The sequence below is a fragment of the Anopheles merus genome, chromosome 2L (assembly GCF_017562075.2).
Source record: "Anopheles merus strain MAF chromosome 2L, AmerM5.1, whole genome shotgun sequence".
NCBI classification, from domain to species: domain Eukaryota; kingdom Metazoa; phylum Arthropoda; class Insecta; order Diptera; family Culicidae; genus Anopheles; species Anopheles merus.
The window spans coordinates 5,195,535-5,217,414 of NC_054083.1; the positions used below are offsets into that span (position 1 = coordinate 5,195,535).

General features: G+C 41.6%; 3 protein-coding genes across 5 annotated transcripts; 2 read left to right on the forward strand and 1 right to left on the reverse strand.

Moving 5' to 3' along the window:
* The first annotated feature begins 257 nt into the window (after positions 1-257).
* LOC121591420 lies at positions 258-11,289 on the forward strand. The gene is made up of 3 exons (XM_041911887.1): positions 258-322; positions 410-666; positions 9,485-11,289. The coding sequence occupies exons 1-3, from the start codon at positions 258-260 to the stop codon at positions 10,222-10,224; spliced, it is 1,062 nt and encodes a 353-aa protein (XP_041767821.1). The 3' UTR covers positions 10,225-11,289.
* A 1,372-nt stretch (positions 11,290-12,661) lies between these two features.
* On the forward strand, positions 12,662-15,703 carry LOC121594395. Of its 3 annotated transcripts, none has more exons than XM_041917596.1 (5): positions 12,662-12,969; positions 13,056-13,112; positions 13,183-13,540; positions 13,624-13,917; positions 14,494-15,703. In XM_041917596.1, exons 4-5 carry the CDS (start codon positions 13,707-13,709, stop codon positions 15,687-15,689), a joined length of 1,407 nt encoding a protein of 468 aa, XP_041773530.1. In that variant the 5' UTR covers positions 12,662-12,969; positions 13,056-13,112; positions 13,183-13,540; positions 13,624-13,706; the 3' UTR covers positions 15,690-15,703. The 3 variants fall into 2 exon arrangements, 2 of the variants coding, with proteins under 2 accessions (XP_041773530.1, XP_041773531.1); XM_041917597.1 differs by lacking the exon at positions 14,494-15,703 and having other exon boundaries at positions 13,624-13,979.
* A 790-nt stretch (positions 15,704-16,493) lies between these two features.
* Positions 16,494-21,880, reverse strand: LOC121591421 (sulfated surface glycoprotein 185-like). The gene is made up of 2 exons (XM_041911888.1): positions 21,815-21,880; positions 16,494-16,938 (listed from the first exon to the last, which is right to left on the reverse strand). Exons 1-2 carry the CDS (start codon positions 21,878-21,880, stop codon positions 16,546-16,548), a joined length of 459 nt encoding a protein of 152 aa, XP_041767822.1. The 3' UTR covers positions 16,494-16,545.

Here is a 21,880-nt window from a genome sequence, read left to right on the forward strand (position 1 = left end):
TTTGGCAGCGCACGAAGGGGGTTCGGTTTCAACTTCCAACAACAACAACCACACGAGGGAGCTCGTGGATACTCACGAAGGGAAAATCGCTCAAATTAGAGCGAGAGACAGATAGAAAAAACGAAAGGTCAATATAAAATCTTCGGCTTTTGACCGTTGGGAAGCCAATTGCCGAGATAATAAACGCCCTCTTTTGCTCTCGAAACTACGACACCAAAGCGTTGCGTAATACTCTCCTGGTACACACATTTTGTAACATGGCGATCCTGCCAGGAGACAAGAAGCCAACAAGACAAGTCGAATTAGCAACGCACGGCAAAAAGTAAAGTTCGAGTCGATATTTTCTGAAAAGTTTTCGCGCTGTCGTAGAACGTTACGTTACATTAAATGCTGATTGATTTTCAACGAGCATTAATGCTGCTGGACGGACGGAGCAAATCCATCCGCTAAGTGCTGATCGATTATCGACGAGGATCGACGCTGTTGGACGAACGCAGTTTGGCGAAGAAGACGAAGAAACCGGGAGATGTAAAAGGAAGCGGTACAACGGTTGCGGAACAACTTTAACACGATATACAGCAGACGCATTTGGAGCACGTATAAGAGAGAACGAGACACGATACGCTACCGGTTGCAGATCACACATTATCCGTCTACACATCCGTTGTAAGTATGCGTGTCACGTGGTATGCGTAAAAAGCGAACAAAAAAAAAACGAACAAAAGAACGATAAGGCTGTGGTATAAGTGAAAAAAAAATTAGTGAAAGCACGTAGTATATGTAAACGAACAATTGAGACGGTGGTGTCAAAAAAAAAATAAATAATATAATTAGAGCAGTGGTAAAAAAAAGAAAAAAAAAGGCTGTGGTGTCAGTGAAGTGATTAGGTTGTGGTTGTGCTCGTTATAATGGCTGTAAGGTAGTTATTGCGAAAAAAAAGAAATCTTATTCAATGTGTTCCTTGCCGTTACCAACAAGGCCCTACTAGAAAAAAAGGAAAAAAAGCTGTATAAAAAAAAATTAGACTCACTTTTCTGCATTACATAATGGCATGAACCTATACATATGCATATGTTTTTCAATATAAAAGTGACTGTTTTACTTAAATTTGCAAAAAAAAAATAATGATAATCAGTTCAAAATATTAATAATATATTAATTATTAATTCCTACCTTTCCACGTATATCTTTTCCACATAACCTTTAATTTATGTACAGTGTGCGTTATACAAGTGCCTTGCATGTACCTCGCATGTCCACCAAACCACGTGGTAGACCAAAGGGTAAAACTGTAAAGAAGATGGCGAACACTTTGGACTTGAATTTAGCACTCAAGCTAGTTAAACCATTTGCAGGTAATCCTACAGAATTGTCTAGCTACAAAGAAAGTGTCGAACTTTTGAGGGATTATTCGAAAGATGTTAGCGAAACGCACATCTTAAGGTTAATGAAAGTTACACTAACTGGTGCTGCACATGGTGCTATTGACGGTGCCACGACTATCGATGAAGCATTTGTTTTTTTGAAAGCTAGATTCGGTATAAAAATTTCACCTAACGCAGTCGAGAATGAAATTAAATCCACTAGGCAGGCAGGAAAATCAATCACTGATTTCGGGGCTGAAATTGAGGCTCTTTCGACCAAGCTAGCAGCAGCTCATGTATCAATGGGAACTTTTCCTACTGAAGCATCAGCAGCAAATGTAGTGCAACCTATAGCAGTGAGAGCTTTTGTTAACGGTCTAACCAATGCGACAACCCGTTTTTTTTTTGAAAGCCAGGAACCCCACGTCGATGACGAAGGCAATTTCAGATGCGCTCGAATGTGACGATTCAACACCAGAATCCACTACTGACTGTGCATTTTTAAATTCCTATTATCCACACCGGGTTGAGAATCAAAATATGCGCTATGCATATCCCCCTAGGTATTCTCAATACAACCGAAGCCAATATTACAATAGGGGCTACTACCGACAGGGTTACCAATCGAATAGAGGGTTTTATCCACAAAACAACAGGGCACATGGTCGAAATCGTCCTCCTCCACACCGAGGAAATTTTACTAGAGGTAATCCAAATGTGAGATCGTGGAAAAGAAATAATGCCAATTTAGCAGTGTTAGCACAGGCACCAGATAAAAATGAGGCAAACGAAACAGAAGTAAACGAATCCACTTCTCAATTAACTGATCTTTTTCGTTAGTTACAGTTTAAACAGTAACATATTGGCAAATTTCTTTCTTTTTAATAATCCGATTAAATTAATAATTGATAGCGGAGCATCTTGTTGTATTTTAAGCTCAAAAAATGTCCCTGAATATCTTCTTCTTCTTCTTTGGCTCAACAACCGATGACGGTCAAGGCCTGCCAACCCATTGTGGGGTTGGCTTTCAGTGACTTATTGATTTTCCCACCATAGCAGGATAGTCAGTCCTACGTATGGCGGCACGGTCTATTCGGGGCTTGAACCCATGACGGGCATGTTGTTAAGTCGTACGAGTTGACGACTGTACCATGAGACCGGTCCCTGAATATATAAACATAAATATTAGCCTTCAATTATCAGTACGAGGCATAAGTGGTTATACGAAAACAATAGGATTTATTGATACTTTTATTACTTATCAATCTATTCAATATCCGATAAGATTTCACGTTTTAGAAAATTTACCATCGAATGTTGAAGGATTAATTGGCACTGATTTTCTTAAGCAAGTAGGAGCAACTTTAAATTTTCAAAATCAAACTCTTACCTTATTCTCTAAATTTAGAAAAATCTAATAATCAAATATTGATACCAGCCAGGACAGAAATTGTCACCTATGTTGAAACCAGCGAACAAGAGGCTTGTGTCGTATGGAATGAGGAATTATTACCCAACGTGTTTATTTCCAACACTATTTCAACCCCGTTAAATGGTAAAATACCAGTGAAAATATTGAATGTGAGAAACAAAGCAGTAATAATTGAACATCTTAGACCCACAATACGACCCTCCAAAGAGTATTTCATATTGATTGTGGAAACGAATAAGCATGATGCTGAACATGCAAAACAAACTCTTAAGGAACTTAAGTTAGATCATCTTTCTGAAAGGGAGAAAAATATGATAGAAGCTATTTGCCTTAAATATAATGATATATTTTGCATAGAAAACGATCAATTGAGTACAACCAAATTACTACAAGCATCTTTGAATGTTAAAAATAACGAACCTCCATCTTATTGCAAACAGTATAAATTACCTTACTATCAGAAGGAAGAAATAGCGAAGCAAATCCAAAGCATGTTAGACAACAAAGTAATAGAAGAAGCTCAATCCGAATGGAATAGTCCGATACTTCTTGTACCCAAGAAGTCGTCAACCGATAAGAAAAAGTGGCGATTAGTAGTTGACTATCGGAATGTTAACAAGGTACTGAAGGACGATAAATTCCCGCTACCTAATATCGAAGAAGTTATAAATTCTCTTTCAGGCGCGAAGTACTTCTCACACTTGGATTTATCGCAAGGATATTACCAGTGCGAGCTTAGGAAAGAAGATCGAAACATCACTGCTTTCACTACTTCGCAAGGACAATTCCAAATGACCAGGTTACCTATGGGATTGAAAGTGAGCCCATCAATTTTTTCACGTCTCATGACTGTAGCTATGTCTGGATGAAATTGTGAAAAATGTTTAATATATTTGGATGATATTATTGTTTTCGGCGATTCCATCGAACAACATAATAAAAACCTCATGGCAATTTTTAACCAATTACGGAAAGTATCTCTCAGACTTAATCCCAGCAAATGTAATTTTCTCCAAAAAGAACTTGTATATTTGGGGCACTTAATTTCTGCTGAAGGTATAAAACCTGATCCCAGCAAGGTAGCGTGCATTAAAGAATGGCCGATTCCAACTACCGCAGATGAAGTCAAAAGATTCATAGCATTCGCTAACTATTATAGGAAACACATACCAAATTTCGCAAAGCTTTGCATTCCATTGAACATATTAACCAGAAAAAATGTACCCTTTGAATGGACAACTGAGTGTCAGAAAACATTTGATATATTAAAAGAAAAATTTATTAATCCTCCAGTGTTAGAATTTCCAGATTTCAGTAATAATAATACATTCGTACTTCATACAGATGCATCAGGGAAAGCTATAGGAGCAGTCTTGAGCAATAAAAATAGAAAACCCATAGCTTTCGCCAGTAGAGCTTTAAATAAAGCAGAGCAAAATTACGGCACAATAGAAAAGGAGCTACTTGCCATAGTATGGGCAATCAAACATTTCCGGCAATATTTGTACGGAAAACAGTTTGATATTTATACAGACCATCGACCACTGGTTTATCTCTTCTCGATGAATGACCCATCTAGTAGACTTACTAAGTTCAGGTTAGCTCTTGAAGAATATTCATTCACAGTTCATTATGAGAAAGGTTGTGAAAACGGAGCAGCGGACGCGTTGTCACGAATTCATATTTCTGATCTAAAGGACCTAAACCAGCAAGTCTTTGCTGTTACAAGAGCACAATCAAGAAAGGCAAGAAGTGCAAATCCAGATATGGATAAAGAGCAAAAAACAAACAGTGTCGGAACAATGGGAACTGATCAGCCCAGCGTACCAACTGTATTTGTGGAATTGCAAATTTGCGATTATATTAAAGAAACTGAGATAGGAAAAGAGACTATTAAAATTCCATCGATCATTAACTTAGTTCACCTACGGGGAACTTTGACACAGATCAAGGAACATTTAAAAAACAAAAAAGGGAAGGTGTGTCTGGTACTAAAAAATGAAAATAAAAAGGAAGATACATTCATGAAGAAACTAAAACAATTAAAGATAAAAGGATTACCGAGGATAATAGTCATCAACAAAAACATTAAAGTGTTAAAAGATGAAGAAAAACATAAAAAGCTTTTAATAATGAATGAACATCATATTTTACCTACAGCAGGTCATGCAGGAATTCATCGCACTTTAAATACCATAAGACAAAAATATACATGGAAAGGTATAGAAGCAGATGTAAGGAAAATGGTCACAAACTGTAAAGAATGCCAAATGTATAAAAAGCGAAATGAACCTAAAATACCAATTCGAATCACAACAACAGCTAGCGAACCATTTCAAAAAATTTATCTGGATCTGGTGGGACCCTTGGTGAAATCAAAGGGATACGAATATATATTAACAACACAATGCGACCTTACAAAGTTTGTAACGGCCACACCCATTTCTGATAAACGAGCTGACACTGTAGCTAGAGCGTTGATGGAAAATGTAATTTTAAAATATGGAGTACCACAATCCATATGCACAGATAGAGGAACAGAATTTATGGCAAAAATATTTGAGGAGTTATGTATCGAACTTAATATTCAAAAGCTCAACTCGACAGCATATCACCACGAAACAATAGGAGCTTTAGAGAACTCGCATAAAATGCTAGGAAATTTCCTGCGAATCTATTGTAACGGCGATCCGTTAGCATGGAAAGACTGGGTGCAATTTTATGAATTTGCGTACAATAACACGGTGCATTCAGCGACAGGATACACTCCGTTTTATTTAGTTTATGGTAGGCAATCTAATGTTCCATCAAATCAAAAATGTGACAATAATAGAATAAGCTATAATTTAGAAAATTATGTTGAATTACTCAAAGCAAAACTAACCATCGCGCATAAAGAAGTAAGAGATAGATTATTAAATCGGAAATCGGAAACAAAAATTAAATATGATGTGAATTGTAAACGGAAGGAATTTCATGAAGGAAACAAGGTATTAATACGGAGCGAAACGGCCAAGAAACTCGAGCCTAAGTATCTAGGGCCATACGACGTAATCAGTGATAGAAATGAAAATGTAGAACTAAACATAAACGGAAAATCAGATATTGTACATAAAAATAGAGTTAAAAGGTTTCATGAAATGTAAAAAAAAAAAAAAAAAAAAAAAAAAAAAAAAAAAAAAAAAGGGACAGGGCGTGTGATAGTGTGCAACACACTATCCGTTAGGATTCGGATACGATCATTTCCGAGTACACTCTTCGTTAGGATTCGGATACGATCATGATACGATCGGATACGAGTAATGATATGAGTTACCGTGAGTGGCATATATAAGCCAATTGCCGAGATAATAAACGCCCTCTTTTGCTCTCGAAACTACGACACCAAAGCGTTGCGTAATACTCTCCTGGTACACACATTTTGCAACAGCCGAGGTGTAAAAGTGTGGTGATGTCCGGGATATTGCAGTTTGTCATAGATAAAAATGCTGAGTTAGCTCTATGGAGAAAAGATGGTGCCTGGATGCTCTTTTCCTTTATTCGTGTTGCTGCTGCGGCTAATTTAGCTGTTATTATATGGCTAAGTGGAAGAAGTCCACTCTCACCCAGTATGAAAACGATGGGGCTGGTTCGGAAGGCGCCTATGGCATATCTCAGTACGTTATGGCAGATGGGGCTAATTTCTTTTACAAACTGTTTCTTTTTAATTGATACTATTTCTATTCCATACAGAAGTTTTGGAAGCAACCAGTGATTTATAATGAAGATGAGTGTATCTTTTGAAGCTTTGTGTGTCCCTGTACTGAGCATTTTAAAGAGGTTTATTTTCTTTATGGCTGTTGTTTTTACTTGTTTAATGTGTGATTGGAATTTGAGTTTTTCGTCTATTGCAATACCGAGTATGCTTGCTTTTTTGCAGTCTGGGATTGGTTTTTGATTTAAGCTAAGTGGTACCGTTGGATTTGGATAGTTGCAGATATGAAGTATGTTGCTTTTTTCAGCAGCGATGTCATGTTCTTTGACCATTCCCATAGGATGTTCAGTCCCTGTTGCAGATTGTATCGCGCAACTCCATTATCTGCATTGCTCGAGATCAGAACGATATCATCAGCGTACCCCAATGGAGTAATGGATGGTGGTAGTGAGTGGAGAAGACTTTCAATGCTGATTAGAAATAATGTCGGAGAAAGAATGGCTCCCTGAGGAACTCCGTTATCGAGTGTTTTTGTGCTGGATTTGTTCGTTCCAATCAGCACCTCAAAGGTACGGTCTGAGAGGAAATCATTGAGGAATGTGATCATATTACCTCCGAAATTCCATCTGGCTAGCTGCCGCATGATTGCGTACTTCCATGTCCGATCGAAAGCTTCCGATCGATGATAGCACAGTCGGCATGATGTTTATCGGATTTTACTTTGGCCAGTTGTTCTTCGAGTTAAACAAAGTAAGTTTCCGTGCCTAATCCGCATCTAAATGCATGTTGATTAATGCTGAGGAGCTTCCTGCCTTCCAGTTCTTGGGTAAGACGCCGGTTTACCATTCTTTCCAACACTTTTCCGATGCAGTTTAGTAAACTAATTGGTCTGTAGCTATTTGGGCTGTGTTTAGGTTTATCGGGCTTTAAGATGGGTATTGTTAGTCTTTTTTCCAGTGAGGAGGAATTTTGCCACTCTGCCAGATGTAGTTGTATAGCTTTAAGAGCAGGTATTTTCCTTCAGAAGGAAGGTTTTTTTAACAATGGATAGCCAATGTCATCTGGTCCGGCTGAGTTGCCTTTGCACTTGGCAAGAGCCCAACTCAGTTCGGCTATGGAAAAGGATCTATTATAGTGTATGTTGGGTCTGCTATTGAAATGTAATTGTATGGATTCGGTTTTTGCTTTGATGGTCTTAAATTCTGGCGAATAACTATTTGTGGCGGATATGGTGGCTAAATGAGTGGCAAGTACCTCTGGTGTTGACTCAACTGGGACTATTGTGTCATCATCGGTTTTGATGATGATATGAGTGGTGTCTTGCTTGCGTCTGGAACTTGACTAAATTTATTCAGGAAAAACACTTGCTTATATACTGCAGAATTCGGGAATTCGAGCTGCCGCTTGGGGAAATTTGAGCTGCACGATACGGCCGGGCTACATTGATCGTACTCTCTGGTTTAATTTTGATTTTCATTAGCGCATTTGGCGGCGGCTGGAGGAAGCTTTTTTTGGTCGTCGAGGGAATGGTTGTGCCGGATCTCAAATTTAAGTTGTTTATTCACCGTTTTTTTTATGCGAAAATGGATGAAATACTTGCACAACATATTTATCTATCAATTACATAGTTTTTTCAGTCCAGTTTAAGTAAAAAACGTGGAAAAATAACATATTTTCTGAAGCGGCTACAAATTGTTTTGCAAAATGCTTCAGTCAGCCGCCGCCAGATGCGCTAGTGAAAATCGAAATTACACTTGCGAGTACGATCAATGTAGCCCGGCCTTAACCTTTAAGTTGGCAACCGGATACCCGGGTATTTTTTTCAACTTCGAACTGCAATAACTTTTGATTCATTGCTTTTATTCACCTGAAATTTTCCTTAGTCTCTCAACTTTTAATTTATGATTTTTTGATGCATAAATTGTAATTTTAAACAGCCTGTAAGTATTTTATTTTGATTTTTTTTAAACTTTACCACGTAAGTTGGCAACCAGCATACCCGGGTATTCCATACATTTTGTATGGAGAATGACGTTTCTCTTCTTCCTCTTTTCGTATTGTGCTTATTTTCGAGTCAAATTCAAGCGATTCCAAATTTCAATTTGAACGTTATTTTTATAATAAAATGAAAAAACTTAATAAATAAATGAAATAGAAGAGAATATCTGGTCGGCATTACTTGCTTACAGCATTAAAATATAGAAAGCATTGTTTACCTATGAAAATCGTCACTTTTTTGCATCAAAACGTGTGGAATACCCGGGTATGCCGGTTGCCAACTTACGTGTGTAAATCTGGTTGCCAACTCTACGGTTAATAGATTTATGATTAAGTTCTTTTTACACGTAGTCAATTTTCTGGAAGCGCCCTCTACCTTACGCTAGGCGAACTAAGGCTGACGCTTGCCGTAACAGACCTCAAGACGGCCGTACGCGGATCCTTATGAAACTTCACACAGGCCGTACAGGCCCGAAAAAATTGTGCACAGGACTTAATAGTCGTTTACAGCTCCTCAGAAAGTCCACTGCATGAGAAGTGAAACTCAGAGTTGCACCAATCCTGACACTTCACAACGCGATCAGCAGCTACGATATCATTGGCAGAGGCGGAACATATACCGGCCATTGTTCGTGGTACAGTGAATGTTGAAGCGATGTTTTGATTGCAGGCCAGGAATCGTTCCCAGGTGATTGTAGGTGGGTAATCTGATTGTAAATGAAAACCAGGTTCTTGGATCCACTGCGCAAGCAGACAGGTTGTGCAGGAAATGTGTTTTCACTGAATATTATTGAAAACTTTCCGGAGCGCAAAGAATCTTCGACCAGACACAAGGCGTTTGACGTTTGACGTGATCTATCCTTTAGTTTGGTCTGCTAATTATAAAGATTTCCGTAGCAGATGAAGTGCACAGATTGAAACCAGCGGTTCGATTCGAGCTTTGCATTTATCATGACTCTTCTCTTAATACTCCTTTTATATTTTTTTTTCTTACAGGTTTTAGCGGCATTTCTCCACGAACTCAATGGGGACGTGTAGCTGCATTGATCTATGCACTTTTTGGTATACCCATCATACTACTATACCTTTCAGCCATTGGGGAAGGCTTATCGAGCGGTATGCGATGTCTCTTTCGTCGGCTACGACCCAACCGTTCTCCTTCTGGGAGTACCAAGAATAGCAACAGCAGCAATTCAAGCGTTGGCAGTGTCAGCGTTCCCATGAGCAGCAAAGCAACCGTAGCCGAGCTGCAGAAAAGGTCGCAACAACAGAGCTACCATCAATCCTGGAACCACGGTGGCACTACCATTCATGATCCCTGCGCATACGCCCTCAACGCTCACGGTTTGCGTGGGGGGATGGCTACAAACAGTAAAATGCACTCCCAGTCCGTTGTACCAATATCGATCTGCATTATGATATTGATTTGTTATATTACCCTCGGGGCGGTACTGTTTCATAAACTGCAGCCTTGGGGAGTTTTAGAGAGTCTTTACTTTTGTTTCACCTCCCTTGGTACTATCGGATTTGGCGATCTCATGCCAAAAGGCACTGTTGCACAATACGCAGCATCAGCATACATCATTATTGGCATGGCTGTCGTGGCGATGTGCTTCAGTCTCATTCAAACAGAGCTCATTATTTGGTTGAAGAAGTTCACTATCCCCGAATCACTTCCTACATCCACGGAGGATTTGGCTCTCGTCTCAGTAGCTATGACACCGATAAAATCTTGACAAAGACCAAATGATCTCATTCCCAACGAATACAACTCTCTTCCGCGCCGTTCTAGCGCATTTCATCGCAACACTCCGGCACGACGCTCTGCTGGTATTATGGAGAATCATATGGAATATTTCGTACCTCGAAGCGTAAGTGAATTCAATCTGTCGGGTGTAGGTGATCTGGCGCTTCCTCCAGCTAAACGCAACCTGTCTACGCAACACGCAGCTAGCTCAACCATGCTAGCCGCACCAAAGCCACGAGAGAAAATGGTAACGTTTGAGGACGAATCAAAATTTGTGCATGGCTTGCCTACCACACCGAGAAAGCCGACCCTGACCAACGATGTGTTCATGTGACGTGACGGGACCGGTAATGGTGAGACGCCTCCGTCGAACCAGTATCCTAATGATGTAATTAAGGTTTGATATTGTAAGAAAACCATGATCGCTTTGCCTGCTTTTAATTTATTTAACTCATAATTACCAAAAGCTTGTTTTCGCAACTCAAATGGCGAACGCAATCAGATCGATAAAACGGCAAGTGAATGTATATCACGTGTGAATAGAGACATGATGAATGTTTTAATAATCCCAATCATCCAAATGATGTTTGATATGCTTCATATTCTTTTTTCCATGCAAAATAACGCTATAGAAGTTTGCAAATTTATCCAAAAGACCAACCATTCCGATAACATCTCATGCGATACATTAAGAATGAACGGGTCTACAATATTAGGTTCATTGAGGAGGTAAAACTCGTGCCAAATATTACGTGCAAAGTAGGTAGAAAATAAGTGAGTGAGACTAAACAAGCATTCCTTGAATAGTGACATTCATTGAATATGAAGTGAACGAAAATCTGTACTGCACTATCATAACTGATTGAACCCCGTTAATAACGTCGATCAAAACTGTACATATTTTGTTGTAAAATTGTGAGGCCAATAAAAACCAAATTTACATAGATAAATATGCTGGTACTATAATTGTCGAAACTTGAAGAAATACTTAGACGCTATAATGCCTTGTCTCGTAGTACAGTCGTCAACTGGTACGACTTAACAACATGCCCGTCATGGGTTCAATCCTCAAATGGACCGTGTAGCCATATGTAGGACTGACTGTGGCGCGTTAAACGGTGGGTGGACTGGGCTGTCGCCAGGGGCCCCGTCATTGTGGATGTTCGACTTCGTATCGATTCTCGATCGATTCTACCTACCCAAGATCTATTAAGGAGAACAGGTCGATGCAAAGCCCGTTGCTAGGTTGCCATTTTCAGCTCGCTTTTGACAGTTTCATGAAAAAGTGTTTACAAACAAACGGCTAATAGTTAACGCGCAAAAGTGTACGAATTTACTATTAGGAAGGTTATATTGGTTAAATTTCTTGCGGTCAATCACTTCTGGACAATAAAGGAGGAGTAATTGCAGTCTACTCTGTATTCAGAAACATTGATAACCTTTTTCATTGTTTGCCATTCCGTGACCACAAACCACTACCGTTTGCAAAGGTCCTGCTGGAAAAAACGAAATGTTTAACATGTTCAACTGGGTTAAAGAAGTCCTTTTTACTTTCAATTGAACACTGAGAGTAAAATGAAACATCCAATCGACACACACTGGTACAATATGCATACCGTCATTTACTTATAACCCGGCTACGAATGATAAAAGAGATCCTTGGATTATATCAGTCATGTAATATTCTAATTTGTTTCTAATTCTTCAAATATTCTACCAGGAATTGAATGTAAAATGCTGAACAAAACTCTCATTCACTCCATAGCAACGTCCATCGCTAAACATAAACAATGTTGACTTTAACTGTCAAAATTTTCCCATGGCTTTCTGTCAATTTACTCTAACCGTATTAATACACGATGCGCAATCTCAGATTGCGCATATATTCGTTTTATCAAAATATATGTCATTTCCCGTAGCAAACCCTGAGCTATAAACGTCATTTCCATACAATTTCAGATTGCGCCAAGATTGCGCATAAATTTTCAAGATTATATGTCCGAGATATATAATTTTTTTTTGACAGATAAATATATCAAACCGACCCGTTTGACAGATAAATATATGCGCAATCTGCGATTGCGCATCGTCTATTGCTACGGTAAGCGCTTCGACCTGTTCTCTTTCAAGGACCTTGCTACCTACCCCTCCCCCCCCCCCCTCTGGATGGAACTCTTACCATCTATTTCAAAAAGACTCATTTAATTCATTTTTCCCATCGCTTCACTCACTGTATTTTGTCGAGGGCCCCGACCCCCTGTGCAAAGCGACGGAAGAAATCATTCCCTTTCGCGCATTTTCTCATGCCTTCTTTTTCCCTCCTACGGCAAATTTGTCGAGCAGCGTTTCGAGCTACCCGTCCCTGGCTCCGCTTCCTACCCCTCGCCTGAGCGCGCTGTCGAAGGTTTGGATGTGTTGGTGCGTCAGACGTACAATCGCTGTCAGCCGTCGTCCGTGCTTTTTCCCTCCATAGCGCTATCTCTTTCTCGCGTGCAGCCCAATTTTAAGACCGGTATTGGTACCGATAGAAAATGTAAACAAACGTCAACACAAATTCAACCAGTACTCATTCCTCCCGTGAAAAGTTTCCCGATAGAAAGAGCGAAAATGGTCTCGAATCAGGACAAGAAAAGTGGCTTGATGTCCCACGCAATTGCCCGGCTCTACAAGCAGTGTCTGGAGGAAGTGGAAAGGGAACTCCTCCTTGCCTAGCAGCCAGAACCTCCGACTGTGGGTAAGTGATCGGTGAACGGTGGTTATATGCTGAACGATGAATATAGCGATCAGTGTTTAACAATGGTTTTCGTGGCTATATTTTAGATGACCGAGCGCGTGATGTGCAGTTTGAAGATGTTCCGATGCCCATGGAAGTGATCGGTAAGTAACGATCGTTATGCTGTATGCCGCTTATGTTGTGCTCTCATGTGTATCATGTGTTATGTTGCAGACGATGCTGCTCCGCTTAGCGAAAGCGGGGAGGAAGGTACGACCGACGCATGCAGCAGCGAGGATACAGACGTGGAGAATATCCAGGTCGAGGTGGAAATGCCAGACCATCCGTACGGAGATCTTTCGTACGAAGATGGCTTGAGGATGTGGGCCCTGCAAACTGGACAAACTCATCGCAGTTTGAACCTTTTGCTGGGCCATTTGCGACATCACTTCCCCCAGAACAAATTGCTCCGAGATGCACGGACGTTGATGACCACGCCTGTGTCCGGAGCACCGGAGACAGCCCTTACACCAATCGCAGGTGGGCAGCTGTGGTACCAGGGTGTGGAAAAATGCCTGCTTTCATATTTTAGGTAAGCATGTTTTAAATCTCATTTAACTCACAGTGCTCCTGGTCATGTGCTATTTTTTTTTTGTCTATTCCAACGATTGTCAGCCAACCCAGGGTTCGAGTTTAACATTTTTGTGGATTGCCTACCCCTGTACAAGAGCAGTCGGACCCAATTTTGGCCGATTCTCATGCAGGCTCATAACGTTCCACATACTCCTGTAATGACGGTTGCGATATTCTGTGGCGAATCAAAACCGTTATTCGTCAAGGAGTTTTTGCAGCCGTTTGTGGACGAAATGAACAGACTGCATGTGACAGGTCTGACAATTAAATCCCGCTCTTACTGGGTGGAAGCGCGTGCAATAATTGCAGATGCTCCGGCACGAGCATTTATTAAAGGTATGTTGATAAAATGCACTATACAGGCGTCCCCCGAGTTACGACCCCCTCGAGTTACGACGATTCGCAGATACGACGATTTTGATTTTGACAGTTAAAAGTTGTCATTGACAAGAAATTGATGTATTTTTTTTGAATTTCTGGGCTGATAACCGTTATACACACATTTCCAAAGATTCCACAACTACCCGATCTTGAATATATGTATACTGTACGGCTTCTAAAATATAATTATTACATTATCGAACATTATTTTGAATAAAATACACGATATCATAGAGTCCAACTCTTCAACTTCGGTTATAAACTTTATATTCATAAATATTCAACATACGTCTTTTTCGACTTACGCCTTGCTTTGGGACATTTTTTCGGTCCCAAATACAGTCGTATCTCGGGGGACACCTGTATATAGTCAACGCTTTCAATACGACTAAACCGTTGTAACAAGAAATCTCTTGCAACGGGTTAGCGACTGGAGCGGCTAAAATACGTTATGCGTTTGTCCACTTAACCTTTACAGTTATATGCGGTGAAACGAGTTATTTCTGATTTTTTTTGTGTATTTTTTTTCAGGTGTTAAATTGCATAATGCGTACAGCGCTTGCATGAAATGCACTATCGTTGGTGAGTTGGATGGACACCAGATGTACTTCCGGTATGGTGAACAATACCCGCCTCGGAACTACAAGGATTTTTGTGATGACAAATATCCAACACATGTCAACAACCCTACGCCCTTTACGAGTCTGTTAGGTTGCGATATCGTTGACGATTTTGTGTCAGCCAAAGACATGCACTTAATATACAAGGGCGTAGAGGCAAAGTTGCTACATTTGTGGATAAATGGCTTCCCTGGCGTAACTTGTTACTTGCGACGTCGCCAGCAACGTGAAGTGTCGGCGCACTTGCGTCTGTTAAGGCTGCCTTCAGATTACCAACGTAAACTGCGCGACCTGCGATACATCCATCTCTGGAAAGCTTCGGAGTACAGGATGTTTCTGCTGGTTGCCGGTTTCGTTGTTCTGAAGGATAGACTTAGCGATGCAGAGTACCAACACTTCATGTTGTTGATGATGGCTGTGACGTTTATATCCACCACATACCATCGCGCTACAAGGGAACTGGCTGATTCATATTTGCATAGGTTTGTGGCAGCCTATGGCGATCTGTACAGCCCGGTTCTCATGAATAGCAACGTGCATAACTTGCTGCACGTTTACAATGACGTTTGCACGTTCGATGGACTAAAAAACATATCAGCCTTCATTTTTGAGGCATTTTTGCATGACCTCAAAAAGTTGGTGCATTCCGGGAGGCACAGCCTGGTACAAGCGGTCCATCGTTTGCTGAAACTGCAACATGTCATTGTTGCCCAGCTTCAGCAAAACAAACCGGTGGACGAACCATCGGTGCGCACGGTTGGTGTCAACACCATAACGACCGTGCGGCAGGGCTTCGCGCTGCGAAAAAACTTTCGCGATCAATGGTTCATGACCAACTCGAGCGAGGTGGTCCGTTACGAAACGGCCACAAAAACAGGCAAGGACGTTACGGTGCAGGGGTACGCGTTTTTCAAACAGGTGCCTGCCTTTACGGAACCATGCCTTTCAACGGAGGCGAATATTTACTCTGCCAACATGGAAGATTTGAATAAGGGTGAACTGCAACACGACGCCAGCAGTACGCTGATGTGCAAGGTAGCTGCAGTGGAAACGGGACAGGAAGGGGTGTTAATGTTTGTGCCGTTGACACACACTTACATTTGCTAAGAAATAAATTTAAAAAATATGCCTCTTCCCAAAACCCTGGTTAAGTGTTTCGGATCAGGAAGGTAAATAATGAGAAATTATCTTAGGTGCTGTGTGGCAGAATGCATTTTTTGTATTCATGAATTCATATTGAATTAATTCATTAATTTAATAATAATTCAACTAAAAAACTAACAAAAAAAAACTAACTAAACTAACTAAGTACTAAACGAAACTAAACTTAACTTTACTACCAACGCTATAAAAAAAACTTACACTAAACTAACCTAGATTATTATTATTATTTACATTATCCATTAGTTCTTTGTTTGAGTTCATTGAATTGATATTGTTGGATTTTGCAGGATACCGCAACACGAGTTGAAAAAAACTACAACGTATGCTGTCGTAATGGGCGCCTTCCAGGTCGCTGCGGCTTTGCGGAACAGCTCGCATACGTTTGGAAAATGTGACATCGACACCTTCCTGTTTCGCCGAGACCACCGGCAACGCGAAATAAAGCCACTGTCGAAAAAAAGATCCCACCGTTTGGTGGGATCCGTGGCCATCACCTCGTTCTGCAACCATGCCAGGCAGTTCTTAGCATGTTGCTTGTCGGTCAACTTCTGCTCCATGTTTTTCAGCTCCTCCTCTGGCCGTATGGGCTGCAGCGTGAAACCGTCCGTCGCTGGAAGCACGTAACCGTCTGGATCGGCACATACGATTTTCTGCAATTTGTTTAGTGTCAGCTCGGTAGCCATGGCGGTCTTCCGAGTGACCGTCACTTCCTTTTTCAGGTTAACTATTTCCGCGGCGAGTTCGTCGAAGGGGCGGTTTATTGTAGCTGACAGCTCGGTTATCACCTGCAGCACATCGGTCAGAGGAGGAGCAACGGCAGGAGCATCCGTTGCAACGACAGCAGAAACTGTTGCAGGAACTCCGGCTTTGGCAGGGACGACGGTAGGGCGGCGCAGAATTTTGTTCTCGACTGTAGCTTTGGTCTCGGGAAGCGAGGCTGGAATGGTGTTGTTGGCGGTGGCGTTGACGGTGGTATAGACGGTGGTGTTGGCGGTAGTGTTGGCGGTGGTACGGACGGTGGCGTTGGCGGTGGTACGGACGGTGGTGTTGGCGGTAGTGTTGGCGGTGGTACGGACGATGGCGTTGGCGGTGGTACGGACGGTGGAGTTGGCGGTGGTACGGACGGTGGTGTTGGCGGTAGTGTTGGCGGTGGTACGGACGGTGGTGTTGGCGGTAGTGTTGGCGGTAAAAACTCGAGACAGATTTAGGCATATTTTTAAAAAAATATTTTATTGCCACTATACACTGTGCTACATGATGCTTAGAAGGTCGTTGAAGCATCAAACATGTTCAAATTAAAAAAAATATTAGATTAGTGTTAGACGTTCTCCTACGCTTGTTTTAAATAGGCTTCTTCACCCTCGATTGGCACGGGCATCGAATGGTCTCATCAGCAGCGGCACGAAATAAAATAAACCATCAATACACCAATAACACTTCGAATCCCAATCCAGCTTCTCCCACAGCGTCTGAAGGTCACACACAAATAATGAATGCTAACACCCACCAATAACAATACATAACCGCAATGCACATATGAGTATCAACGTATACACCACAACAACCAATCAGCTGGCGGCGGAAGGCACGGGCAGAAGCGCCGCAAGTACAAGTAAGGTAAGGCAGGGTGAGGAAGGGAGAAGAAGCGGACGAAAAAATGGGCGCCAATATTTTTAAATTTTTTGACCGTTTTTTTTGCTCCGCCGCCATAAATAGTTCGTCCATTTCGCCAACAGATGGCGCTAAACTTGCTCGACCCAGCGCAGGAATCGCTGAAGTCCAGCGCGGGAGACCAGCCAAAATCTGCGCTGGCCAGCACAGATTTTGGTACATTTCCTGCGCTGGAAACTGCTCGAATTTGCGCAGCGGGTTGCATCAAAGTCGCAAGCGAAGAACGCGCACAGCTCAAATCAATACCTCATCATTGTAGGCGCAAAGTATTGGACAGAGCAAGAAACCGTCAATTTTTGCTGGTGTGGGTGGCCTGTGCACGAGACACCCAAACCCAAAACCACGCAGAGCAACTTGCTGCTATAATGGAATGCACATAACGCTGCGCTTAACTACCACCGAAAACCCGTTACATAACACAAGCATACAACACACCCAAACAAAAATTTAAAAACCCCGAAACACAATAACATTACACCGGCTCGTAGCCGGTAAAATTAGTAGGAAAAATTTACTAACATCAAGCAAGCAACGGTGCCCCAGTGGGTAGAGGTTTCATTCGAGAAACGATTCCATCGATATCGATGTGTGCGCTTTTCAATTTGGCTTGGATGAAACGTGCCTGTGCTTGTCTGGGGGCCCCTATACTTGTTTTGCAGATGTGTGCCGAAAACAGACTGCTGTTTTCACGCGAAAAATGGTATTCACATCTCAAGCCTGAGATCGTGGAGCGTGCCTGCTTTTAACGCAAAACCTTAAATTTTCACGCGGGGCCCTACTCAACTTTTGTGGTCAACTGACAAATAGGGGAAATCGAGAAGGGGTGGTATTCATATGTCCAAAAAGGAACTGGGCGATGTTCATATTAAAATGATGTTTTATCACTATTTACATACAACTTTTTGCGTGAATACAAGAGGTGGTTTACGGGGCCCCAACGATTATGTGGACTCTTCGATGAAGGGGCCCCGTCGGTAAGGGCCCCCGTCGGTAAGGAGGCCCCGTCAATAAGGGACCCCGTCAATAAGGGGCCCCATGCATTTGGTGTCTTGGTGTGGATGGTCGGTGCACGAGCTCACCAAAAAAAAACGCGGAGACACTTGCTGCTAAAATCCAATGCACAGAACACAGAACAGAACGCTGCATTTAACCACAAAGAAAATCCGTTACAACAGCCACAAGCACACATCATACACAGACAAAAATTTAAAGGCCCCTACACAAAATTTCAATACACTGGCTCCTAGCCGGAGAAATGAGCAGGAAAAATTGACACCAAGCTCGCGTCGCTTTAAAAAGCCTAGGAAGGTCGTTTGATCAACGGTGCTTCAGTGGGTTGAGGTTTCATTCGAGAAATTTATTTATTTATTTTTTTATTTAATCTATATAACCGACGGACCATCGTGTCTAATCGGCAACCTTATAATTACATTATATTTGCGAGTACTCTTATGTTCTACAACAGACACTGTCGAGCAACTTTGGTTAAATATTTACAGTATTAAGAAAACGTATGTTATCGGCGCAATGTATGTTCCTCCTGACATGGCAAATAACACGTCGGTTATTCATACAATCTGTTCAACTATTGACGACGTAGCATGTAAAGCTAATGAAATGTGTTTGTTATTCGGAGACTTCAATTTGTCAAACCTGAATTGGATACCCGATGAAACAAATCCAATTATGCTCCAAGTTGTCTACGAAAGCTCGAGGATCACGGACAACTGTCGCCTTCTTCTTGATTGTATGAATAGCAACGGACTGTACCAGATTAACAAAATTCATAATGCGTCGATTAACTACCTCGATTTGATCTTTGTATGCGACGATGTCCTGCAACAATGCTCTCCACCGACAATAACACGCTTCCCTATAGTTGTTATTGATTGCCATCATCCGCCTATAGAGCTGTGCCTGCCGAACGGCTTAGCCAAAGCAGAACATCATACAACATCCCATCAAGAATCAGGCATGCTCGACTACAGTCGCACTAACTTTTCGATTCTAAATGATCTACTGCAATCTTCTGACTGGTCATTCCTTGATGGAAACCCGGACGTAAACCATGCACTCGATATGTTCAATCGGAAATTTACGGAACATTTATCTGCCTGTTGCCCTATAAAACGTCCACGACAGGGTCCACCGTGGGGTAATGCTCAATTACGCCGCTTAAATCGAAACAAATCTTCCTGCTATCGGTTTTATCAAAACAGTGGAACACAACAATCAAGATTGCGGTTCATCGCTGCACACAATGTATATCGAAGCTATAATAGACAACTTCACTCTCGTTTTTTGATCCGTATACAGTTCAGCTTAAGAAGAAAACCGAAAAAATTTTGAAGGTATGTCGACACAAAACGGAAAAACAGCTCTCTGCCAGCTATAGTTTCCTTTAATGGAACAACTTCGTGTACCAAAGAGGAAACCTGCAATTTATTTGTCGATCGTTTCATGAGTTCGTTTGCCACTGAAGCTCCTGGCTTATCATTGGATGCTGCTCTCAACAACGTGCCCTCCGACACTGTCGATGTTAATGTGCGTGACATAAACATCTCCAGAGATTCTGTGCTAAAGGCGCTCAAGCAGGTCAAACCATCCTACAACCCTGGACCTGATGGTATTCCAACCGCGGTTCTTGCCAAATCAGCGTATGTTTCCAGTAGCATGGAAATCGTCCTACATGTTTCCTGTGCATAAAAAGAGGGATAAGAGCTTACTACCGAAAACTACCGTGGCATTACTACTTTGCCTGCAGGTGCTAAGGTTTTTGAAGTCGTCGTCCAGAACTCGCTGTTGAACTGTTGCCACTCGCTGATATTTACACGCCAACGAGGGTTCTTCCCTCGCCGCAGTGTGACCACCAATTTGGTGGAGTTTTTATCTCACTGCCATGCTGCATTCGCTTCGGGAGCCCAGATGGATGTCATCTATACCGACCTTAAGGCTGCCTTTGATCGGGTGAATCATCGCTTGTTGTTGGCGAAGCTTGCTCGTCTTGGATTCTCTACCCCTTTAGTGGAGTGGTTCGAATCTTACCTCACCAATCGTCGATATTGCGTCAAAGTTGATTGTATGACATCTAGGGAATTCGTGAGTTGTTCAGGCGTGCCACAGGGTAGTAACCTTGGACCCTTGCTGTTTTCTCTATTTTTCAATGACGTTACTACTGTAGTAAGGGAATCTGAATGTTTATTGTATGCGGACGATCTTAGACTTTTTTTTCCTGTGAGGTGTTTTGGTGATTGTCTTGTCCTGCAAGCATCGATCAACTCTTTTTCCGACTGGTGTCTGAACAACGACCTACAAATTTCTGTTGATAAATGTTTGTCCATGTCGTTTCACCGTTCTAATTGTCCAATAGTGTTTAACTACTGCATCTCCGGTACACAATTACAACGACACAGTGCAGTAAAAGACTTAGGAGTTACTCTTGACCGTAAACTTGACTTTCATGTGCATCATAACGAAATTATTGATAGAGCGAACAGAATGCTAGGATTTATACGCAGGCAGTCGAGAGAATTCTCCGACCCACATTGTCTTGTCGCACTCTACAAATCACTAGTCAGATCCATCCTAGAATACTCCTCAGTAGTTTGGTGCCCATCGTCGTCGTTATGGTCGAATAAGATTGAGTCAGTGCAGAACAAAATCACCCGTTTGGTCTTACGGTTCACACCCTGGCGTAACGTAGCAGCGAGACCTAGTTATCATGCCCGGTGTTTAATTTTTGGACTCGAATCTCTCGCTACTCGTCGCGAAACGGCGCAAATATTGTTCATGAAAAAAATCATCCTAGGAGAGATAGATTCACCGGACCTTTTAGCTAGAGTTAATTTCCACGTACCTGCTCGTATTTTAAGAAACTTTAGGCTACTAAGAGTTGACCAAACTAGACGTGCATATAGCGATAATGAACCTTTGACTGCGATGGCTATCCGATTTAATGCGCACTATGACTCTTTCGATTGGAATTCCCTAGGTTTACCTGTTTTTCTTGTTGTGATACTCTTTGTTATTTATTTTGTGCTGATGTTACATTGTACCGTGATGCTTTATGTTATTATAAGTTTAGTTTATAAGATCAGTTATAAGGCCAATTATGGCCAATCACTTAACATTTACAAATAAACAAATAAACATTTAAGGAGCATATAAATAAACCTCTAGTTATAAGCCATCGTTAAATGTGACTCCTTGAACATGGAAGTAGACATACTAAAATCGAGCAAATCTAACACTTCATTGAACTCGAGGGACATACGTATAATAGGGTGTCACTGGCTATGGTTGTTGCGGGTACGCGGCACACGGAGATGGAAATTAGATCTAAGAATCCGACAGGGAGCGAACAAATTGATGCTGGCTAGTAATTGTTGTGAGCTAACCTGGACCAGATGGATTGCGCGTGAGCGACCATCGGTTGATGTGTGCGTGCAATCCATCCGGGACAT